The following is a 10220-nucleotide window of genomic DNA, read 5'->3' on the forward strand; positions in this document are numbered from 1 at the left end:
GATGCATGAGTAGTAGTAGATGTTTGCTGTAGTTGACAGCTAGGTGTGCTGTGTGTGGTGTGACTTTGTCTTGAATATTCTTTTGATAGGATCGTGTTCCTTAATGTAGTGCATGCTGTCTTTGAAATAATCCTGAACTCCCTTGTCTAGCCCGATTTAAACCATCTTGCTTGTTTCCCTTTCATCACTGTTTCTTTTCTCACCCCTTCTCAAGCTGACTGAATCTTCTGATGAGGTAACAAAATAGCCTTTGCCCCTCATAGTTCCTTGTTCCTTCCCATTCCTCGAACTTCATAAGGTCATTAACACTAACCACCTCTCTCACAGTCTGGATTTGGCTTACCTTTCTTGCTGATACTTAGCGCAACATGATTTCATGTTTTCATTGCCAAAACAATTTTTTTTCCAAATTGATGGTATTTAAAAAAGTATAGTAATAAGAATTAAAATTGTAGGCTGTAAATGAATATGCATTTTATGTCATTTCAATGAAAAAATAGATGCCTTTAATACTGAGAACTTCTCTTGTGTGGTTGCCATATGGGGCTCTATCACTTCGGCATCACATTAGCTGCCCAGCAAGCAAGACCAGTGCTCCTACTTTTAATTTGGCAAGTGAACCTTAAAAAGAATCTATTAAAAATTCTGACCCAGAGTCAAGATGAAAATCATCTTTTCACTCTGGAGAAAAACAGCTCCTTACTGGACTAAGGCTATCAGATGTAGACTTGGGTCATCGCTGGAAGAAACGTAGAAAGCAACACAGCTCCGAGGTCCTTTTTCATCAGATGTCTGAATGTGGCTTTCTCTCCTCAGAGCAGATTGCCTGGCAGTCATCATCCCTCCTGTCTGTCTCCAGCCCGGCTGCTCATGCAGTGTCTCCAGCTTCTTGCATTTGCTGTGTTATGTGGTTTTTGAGTAATCTTAACATATAGCTGACTGCATTACTGAGTAACTTGGGGCATTTTCATATCTTTATCATATTAAATCACCTGTCCTTCAAAAGCATCTGAGTTTAGCATTTGACCTGCTTTTGGCTTTAGCATTTGATTCTTTTCCAGGCTGCAGCCATGACTCCACCAGAGGAGGAATCGAAGAGAATGGGCTCCCCAGAGGAAAGAAGGCAGAACTCCGTGTCAGACTTCCCACCCCCTGCCGGCCGGGAATTCATTTTGCGCACCACTGTGCCGCGCCCTGCTCCCTACTCCAAAGCTCTGCCTCAGCGGATGTACAGTGTTCTCACCAAAGAGGACTTTAGACTTGCAGGTGCCTTTTCATCAGATACCTCCTTCTTCTGATTCTTGGAGCATTACTCGTTGGTGGCGTCAGTGACAGTGCTGCCTCCTCCTGCGGGAGGGAAGGTACCAGGGAGAACCTGGGAGGTCCTGGAGAGGGCCCTGTCCATTTGGGTGATCAGAAATCAAACCAGCATCAGAAAGACTTCCCAGCACCAAGCTTGAGCTCTGTTGTTTCACGGAGGAGGCAGCGAGAATGGGCTTGAGCTGTTGAGAGATTTCCGCGCTAGAGATGGCCTTTGTATATGGGGGGGAACACAAACGCATCCGACACTCCCTGTCCTCACCCTGGCGGGATGGTGTTCATCGCCTTCTCTTCTGTGACGGGCCTCTAGGCTAGCGGTTGCATTTGTGGTCTGTGCTAACACTTCGTGGTTCTATATATCAGCAGCAAGTGTGCAAAGTAAAGGACCTGTTAACTCAGATTTCTGGATATTTTGGTGGTAGCTTCTAGTCCCAGAATCTGTGTTTTTAAAATACTACATGACATTCTATCTATTCAGTCACCTGGTGGTCATCTTTCTTGTACTAATTAACTGTTGATAAGCATTTTGGATATTCTAGGAGAAAGCCTATAATTTCATATAGTTTCTCTTTTTCACATAACTGTAACCTAAATGTATTACTTCTGATAAAACTACATATCAAATGTCACTGCAAATTAGTTTTATATCTATCTTGTGAGGTTTGTCTTACTTATTTTCCTTTTGGTTGCCATGTAAGTTATCACCCTGAAAATCGTCTCCCTCCCCTTCTCTTGCTGTACAGCATGCGTTCCTTTTTTGTGGTTGCTGGCTGGGTACTCTGTTTAATGAAGTAGAGAATAGCACTTGCAAAAATACAGTCTTGGTACCTAGAGACTGTCATGCAGATAGTATAATTTGGTATATGTGCTAATGCACTGAGTAGAGGATTATTTTAACACACTATTTTGCTTTTGTATTTTAGTTAAAATAATCGATGGGGATGTGTAGCCCCCTGTGTGAGGATGACATCACCACATTTCTAGTTTCATGGAGCTCAAGATGTCTTGTGTCTGTGTTGCTAGATGGCCTCTGCTTGGTAATGTTAAGTTATTTTTAGGCCTAAAATTCTCACTTCAATCCAAAGTAAAAATGGTTATACTGAAGCATAAACCTTGCCTGTGTAATTTTAAAGAATTAATAGAGCTGTGCAAATTATTTTATTTTTTGTAAAAAAAAAAAAAAATACATATCTCTATATATAATGTGTGTGCCACACGCACACGTCTCTGTGTATGTGAAGTCGGGGAGGCCCTGGGGGTGACCTTCCAGTTTATGATGCTTTTCTCTATGCCGCTGGATTTCATTCTTACTGGTCCACGCAGATGCAGGCGGCCTGAGGCCAGCGCTGGACCAAGTAGAAGATAGTTCCTAAGGACACAGTTTGTCTGTTTTCTAACAAAGAAAAATTCTACAAAGGAGAGGTTGGGCGTTACAAAGCATTGTGAATCTAATAAAAGGAAAGTGTCGCTTTCTGTAGTGTTTCTCTCATTTTCTCCTGCTGAGGCATTTCATTCTCATTTCACGTAGTTTTGTGCTGTCTCAGCTCTAATGTTTGCAGCCTGCTGAGCCTAACAAGGCAGTGGTCCCCAGAACATTCTTTGTGCCTTTTTAAAGTACTCCATTTTATTTTTATTGTAGTTATGTATTTATTTCACAGATATTTTTAAGTACCCACTTTGTGTCAGGTACAGTACGAGCAATGAAGATAAAACAGAAACCAAAACACACTCCCTTATAGGGAGAACTGACACCATGTGCCACAAAATGTTGAGTATAGTCACCTCCGCCGTGTGGATCGGAGGGCCTGCATTTCTCCTACAAATAATTGAATGTAATCCTACATTCGTGTATTCATTGGCAGTACGGAGTAATAAATGCAGCAGTATCATAAAGTGTTGTAGGAAAGGTTCTTCACCCAGGCTTTGGGGATCAGGAAAATTACCCCAGAGGATGTGATTTTGGGATTGAGACCAGAAGCTGAGCAGGCGCTTGGGAAAGCATGAGGGGGGCGGGTGGGAAATGGCTTGCAGAGAACCAGGCGTTCCTCTAGCCCTGTGTGCAGTGAAATCACGATTTTCATTGTGAAGTGCTTTATTTCTCCACCTCTTCAATCTGGTCTCGGCTGTGTCTTTCTTTGGTCAACAGACAGAGACTTAACAAGTCCTTGCACACTGGGGCTTGCCCTCCCTTCTTGCCAGGAGCCTGGAGGCCACTGTGAAGAAACTCGCTCTAGGGTGAGAGTTGGGGCAAAAGGTAACTGACAGGAGGGGACGGAAAGTGTGTTACAAGCAGAGGAACGGAATGGGCAGAATCCCAGAAATAAGGGAAGATGTCTATTTGGGGAGCAGCCAACCTTTCTATTTGGCTGAAGTATGGTATCTAGAGTGGGAAGGGGCAAGAAATGAAGATGGTGAGGTGAACTAAGGCAAGACCAAGAAGTTCGGGGGAAGCCGCAGCTATAAGTTAGTTAGGGCTTTGCCTTTGGGGCGGTAGTGAGTCACTGAAGGGTTTTGTGCAGGGGAGTGACATGGTGGGTTTTAGAAAGGCCACACTGGCAGGAGAGGAGAGGCTAAGAAAGTACACAGCTGTCCTAGATCTTGAGCGAAACTGTCTGCTCCTTAGAAGGAAGGTGGCAATTATAGTGTTTTTTAATCCTGTGTGCCTGAGACTGTGCTCCTAAGAGGTGCACGTGCTTGTGAAATGGCCTCTCTGGGGCCCTCCCACCCCCATACATTCCTGTACCACTGGAATAATTCAGATTTTTCTTCAAGTTGGAGTATTTTAAAACCCTACGCATTTATGTTTATATTTCATTCATTAGTCCAGCAAATGTTTATTCAGTACCTGCTATGCGCCAGGTACTGTTCTAGGCATCAGGGAGACAGCAGTGACTAGAACATGGAAGACCTGGTGCTCAGGAAGCTCACAGTATGGGACACCAAGTGTCAACAGCTGGTCTAGGGAGGGAGTCTGCCTTCTAGGAGGTGATAAGGGAGGGCTTACGACATTTGGTGGTGACATTTGGGCAGAGACTGAAGTGAGGCAGTCCTGTGTATAGATGACTAGGAGAAGATTGCAGACAGGGGCTGGCCAATGAAAAGCCTGAGGCAGGGGTGTACCCGGCACATGGGAAGCACAGAAGGAAGGCCGGTGTGGCTGGAGGGGAGTGAGGGGAAGAGGGGCAGGAAAGAAAGTTGTAGACGTGCAAGGGCCAGATGCGTACAGCCGTACGAGTTGAGATTTGTTTTCTTGACTAAGAAGGGAAGTCATTGGAGAGTTTGAATCAAGGAATGTCATGATGTGACATTTAAAAATCTCTTTGGGGCCGGGTGCAGTGGCTCGTGCCTATAATCCCAGCACTTTGGGAGGCTGAGGTGGGCGGGTCATCTGTCAGGAGATTGAGACCATCCTGGTCAACATGGTGAAACCCCCATCTCTACTAAAAATTTAAAAATTAGCTAGGCGTGGTGACGCCCACCTGTAGTCCCAGCTACTCTAGAGGCTGAGGCAGGAGAATTGCTTGAACCCGGGAGGCAGAGGTTGCAGTGAGCCGAGATCGTGCCACTGCACTCCAGCCTGGGCAACAGAGTGAGACTCTGTCTCAAAAAAAGAAAAAGAAAGAAAAAAAAATCCCTTTGGCCACTGTGTGGTGAATACACTGCAGAGGCTGGGGGGGAAGTAGTGAAACTAGTGGGAAGAGGGGAGGTGAGAGCACTCTGGACTGGTGTGGTAGCCACGGAGCATAAAAGGGATCAGAGATGATACAGATCTTGAAGGCGGAATGCACAGAATTTACCAATGGATTCAGCGAGGGTCTGAGAGTCAAGGATGACTTGAAGGTTTGGGACCTGAGTGAATGATGCTGTCATTTACTACAATGGGGAAGACAGGGAAGAGCAAGTTGTGGGGCTGCTGCGAGTGCTGAACTCGAGCTTAGGGCATGTTAATTTTGAGAGGTTTATTAGATGGCTGTGGTGGCCAGCCTCCTGCCTCCAACTCACACGCTGTGTAGCCCCCGAACCCCACACCCATTGTACCAGGGTTAGTCTCTGACCAACAGAACGTGGAGGAAGTGTTGGAATGTCACTCCCAAGGTTAGGTTATAGGAGCCATTGCAACTTCTATTTTGGTTCCTAAAGAGAGGCCCACATGGTGCGGAATGGAAGGTCCCTGCCAACAGCCACGTGAGTGAACTTGGAAGTGGATCCTCCCGGCCTGCAGGTAACTGCAGCCTCAGGAGGGACCTTGGGCCTGGACTACCAGCTAAGCCACTCCCAGATGTCTAACTCTCAGAAACTGTAAGATGTGTATTTTAAACTGCTAAATTTGGGGGTAATTTATTCGGCAGCAATAGATAACTAATACCCAAGTGGTTGGCTGTGTAAGTTTGGAGCTTAAGGAAAGGGTTAGGGCTTATAATATAATAAATCGGGAAACTTAGATAATACTTAAGCCAGGGACAGTATGAGGTCACCCAAGCAGAAGAGGTCTGGGGATTGAGCCAGAGAGGAAGAGGAGGACAAGGACCGGCAGAAAAGATGAAGAAGAAATAGTTACAGAGGCAGAAGGAAAACCAAACGTGATGTCTTTGAAGCTAAGAGAAAACATACTTCAAGAGGGCAGGAATTGATCAGCTGTGTCAAATGCCACTAGGATGACAAGATGAGGACTAAAAGGCGACTGTTGTGTCTGTCTATGCAGAGGAGCAAATGCATTCAGAGAGAGGCAAATACTTGTTACTGGGAAAGAATAGAGAAGGGCTGCCTCGAGGGCAGTCTGGGAAGGTCAGTACTCCTTTGCTAGCAGGGTGGGTGCCCTTAAAACTTCTGCCCCAAGCCAGTTGCGGTTTGGGTTTCTTGCACTGCTCCTTGCCAGGCATTGGTGGGCAGGATGTGGAAGGGGCGAAGGTCATGAAGCAGCCGCCAGTTTGCCTCAGTCCAACAGGTGGCCCTGTCTACTGCCCTGGCCCCTACTGCCAGCTCCTTTCTTCTGGGCACACTGTAACGGATAGGGGTGGGTGGATGGATGGATGGATGGATGCCTCGATGCCTTTCTGGCAAAAGGGGCCCCACTCTTGTGTTTAAATCTTCTGGCCTCTAATATATGACCATCGGGCATCATGAGACTACGCTTGAGAATATTAGCTCCCGGAAGCCCAAGGACTCTGCCGCTGGCATTTCTCTGGTTCTCAAAAGTGGGACTTGGCTAGTTCTTGTAGCACAAACTCAAGCTACTCCATCTAAGCACAACTTCTCTGCCAACTCTATGGGCAGAGACTGAACTCCTCCCCTGGCAGCTTGTGGTGTCTGACAGGCTGTCACGGATGATCCCTCCAAAGTGAGCAGTGCCGCCTCCTGCAGGGGGCGCTCTTGGCCTTAGCAGCCAAGGATGCAGCTGAACCGGAAGACCCCCAACTTGGGACCGCATCCAGAGAGGGTGGGGACGTGGCCCAGCCCCTCAGGGTTGGGGCCCTGCCACCAGCCCACCCCCAAGCGCCATGACAGGAGCGCTGCGCGACCTGTGCTCTGGGATGGCCCCTCCTCTTCAGCATGTGCCCCGAAATGGGATGGTGTCCCAGGAGGCGGTCCCCGTCCCTCACTCATCCAGGAGTCTCCCCGCCTGTCTGTTTGCTGGGCCAGGGCCTTGCCTTAAACAGCCTCCTCTACAGACACCTTTGCTTCCATTAAACTTTGCTTCAGAAAGGTGGCCTCGGCTGTGGACAGAGGCCAGTCCGACCTGGGTCATCAGTGATGGGACACCATCAAAGCTCTTCCAAAGCCCCCCAGCCACAGGACGATTTGAGTAAATAATGACTTGTCCATGCTGTTTGTTCACATTCCTCTTTCTCAGCCCTATTTTGGCCCCAAACACTATTTTTGCCCATGTTACATAACAAGGGAACCGCGTTCTTAGTAACACACTGTCGCTCTGCTGTTATCTTGCCTATATGGAAAAGATGAATTATTTTTAGAGTGTGAATTTCCCAAACATCCTCAACTATTCTGGGAGTGAAGGGAGTGTGACAGTGGGAGGCCCAGCCTTCTCTGTGGCTGTGGCTGAGCCCCACCCAAGGGCTTCCGTTGCCACTGAGCCTGGGTGGGGACATGCCCTATCCTGCCCTGTCCCAGTGGCAGGTGACTGTCTCTGCACAGGGCTTTCCACTGACAGCGGGGGGACTCCGGAGCCTAGGAATACTCTTCATTGATTTTCTTGACTCCTGTTGTGACTTTGGGGAAAAAAATGCAAGCAATGGCTGTCCTCTTAGAGACTCAAGTAAGAGGCTGAAATTCCCGCTGGGGGTTAGTCCAGGCGAGCAAACTACCCTGAATAAGTGTGTAGGCTCCCTCCCTGCCACCGAGGGACATGGTAAGAAGGCTTCCCCAACACAGGTGCTAGCAGGGTTAATGTTATCCCATTAGTAAAGCAAACCTTTCCAAAACGGTCAGGGGTTTCAGGCCTTGCCATCTGGCTGGGGAGCCAAACATGCTTTTTTTGTGTGTTTGTCAGCTCCCCAGCTGTGTCCTGGTAGACAGCTGCTCCCAGGAACTGGCATAGAAGCAAAACTGCAGGAAAAGCTGACCCACTCCAGGTGTGTGGAAGCTGCTGGCAGGAGCCCAGCAAGGATCCACCTGGGTTGTAATAGAAACAATGCAACCAAAAATGCTTGAGTGAGCTGGGATAGATGTGGCCTTGTCACTGAAGATTCCATCTGAGACCTCTGCAAATATCCAAATTGTATATGTTCTTAGAGCAGATCATTTTTCTCACAGGTAAAAAAAATCTGTGTTAAGTAGAAATTATGAGTGGCCCATTCCCCTGCTACCCACTTAACTTTTCCTTTCTTCTGTGTGTGCTGATGGAGAGAAAAGACAAAAGCTATGTTGGGTCACTTCTTAGGACAGAACTTGGCAAAATGGCCACAGAGCTGTTTTAGGGGATACATTTTCAATTAGGAGATAGGTTTTCAAATATGAATTCTAGTTTTTCAAATTTGAACTCTATCAGACATGGTAGAGAGCTACTGATAAATTTGGCAAAAGATATGCAAGGTTTCCAGAGAGAAAATCATGAATCTTTACTGAAAAAGCATTAAAAGACATTAAGTTGAGAATGTCAGTACTGCCGTTGTTATATTATTTTGGTGACATACCCTTATTCTTGTACAGAAAGATAAGGTACCCTAAAGATGTCCATTCTCCCCACAGTGACATATAATTCCAAACAAAATCACCAAAATATTTTTTTTTGGTGTTTGTTTTTTGGTGGAATTAGAAGAGTTGAATCTGAATTGTATATAGAAGTGCAAAAGGCCATGAACAACCAAGCAATTCTTGAAGAATAGGGTCATGGATATTGCTCTATAAGATAGTTAGACTTAGTAATGCTGTACTATAAAAGAGTATGGTACTACCCTATGATCCAACAATCCCCCTACAGGGTGTCTAACCAAAGGAAAGGAAATCAGCATATTAAAGAGATATCTGCACTCCCATGTTTATTGCAGCAGTGTTCACAACAGCTAAGATGTGGAATCAACCAAAGTGTCCATCAGCAGATGAATGGATTTTAAAAAATGCGATGCGTGGCCTGGCGTGGTGGCTCATACCTATTATCCCAGCACTTTTGGAGGCCAAGGTGGGTGGATCGCTTGAGGTCAAAAGTTCGAGACCATCTTGGACAACATAGTAAAACCTCGCATCTACTAAAAATACAAAAATTAGCTCAGCATGTTGGCACATGCCTGTTATCCCAGCTACTCGGGAGGCTGAGGTATGAGAATCCCTTGAACCCAGGAGACAGAGGTTGCAGTGAGCTGAGATTGCACCACAGCACTCCATGCCTGGGTGACAGAGGCAGACTCTGTCTCAAAAAAAAAAAAACATGGTGCACATACACAATGGAATACTATTCAGTGATTTTAAAAAAAGAATGAAATCCTGTGATTTGGGACAACATAGATGAACAGACAAGATATAATGTTAAGTGAATAAGCCAGGCACAGAAGAACAAATACCACATGCTCTCATATCAGGTGTCTGAAGAAGTTGATATCGTAGAAGTGGAGAGTAGAATAGTAGTTACCAGAGGCTGGGGAGGTGGTGGGGGACAGGGGAAAATGGGAAGAAGTTGGTTAACGGGTACAAAGTTACAGTTAAATACAAGAAATAAGTTCTGCTGTTTTATTGCACAGTAGGGTGACTATAGTTAACAATACTGTATTGTTTATTTCAAAATAGCTAGAAGAGAGGATTTTGAATATTCTTACCACAAAGAAATGACAAGTGTTTCATTGGGGGAACCTGCCCCCAATATTTCAACATAGGTTCTTTCTATTTTCCGTAAGTGTCGGCCAGCTGAGAAATAAAGAGAGACAGTACAGAGAGAGGAATTTTACAGCTGGGCCACCAGGGGTGACATCACATATCGGTAGGACCGAGATGCCCACCTTAGTCTCAGACCAGCAAGTTTTTATTAAGGGTTTCAAAAGGGGAGGGGGTGTAAGAACAGGGAGTAGATACAAAGATCACATGCTTCCAAGGGCAAAAAGCAGAACTACTAATATGGGTCTAACAAAGATCACAAGGCAGAGGGCAAAAGCAGAACTACTGATAAAGGTCTATGTTCAGCAGTGCACGTATTGTCTTGATAAACATCTTAACTAACAGAAAACAGGGTTTGAGAGCAGAGAACCGGTCTGACCACAAATGTACCAGGATGGAGTTTTTCCCCACCCTAGTAAGCCTGAGGGTACTGCAGGAGACCAGGGCATATCTCAGTCCTTATCTCAACCACATAAGACAGACATTCCCAGAGCTGCCGTTTATAAACCTCCCTGCAGTGCATTCCTTTCCCAGGGTATTAATATTCCTTGCTAGGAAAATAATGTAGCAATATTTCT

The 10220-nt window shown here is 45.9% G+C and overlaps 1 protein-coding gene across 4 annotated transcripts in view; it reads left to right on the forward strand.

Annotated features, from left to right (window-relative positions):
* Positions 1 to 2793, forward strand: part of RAB3GAP1 (RAB3 GTPase activating protein catalytic subunit 1) — a 109761-nt gene extending 106968 nt beyond the window's left edge. For 3 of the 4 annotated variants that reach the window (XM_025404560.1, XM_025404559.1, XM_025404561.1), the window contains exon 24: positions 1062 to 2793. In XM_025404560.1, the coding sequence (XP_025260345.1) occupies positions 1062 to 1258 (197 nt within the window). In that variant the 3' untranslated portion in view covers positions 1259 to 2793. Of the gene's footprint in view, positions 1 to 214; positions 236 to 1061 lie in introns of all 4 variants that reach the window. The other variant, XM_025404558.1, reaches the window with a different exon arrangement.
* Positions 2794 to 10220: the final 7427 nt, after the last annotated feature.

Source organism: Theropithecus gelada, chromosome 12, assembly GCF_003255815.1.
Source record: "Theropithecus gelada isolate Dixy chromosome 12, Tgel_1.0, whole genome shotgun sequence".
Lineage (NCBI taxonomy): Eukaryota > Metazoa > Chordata > Mammalia > Primates > Cercopithecidae > Theropithecus > Theropithecus gelada.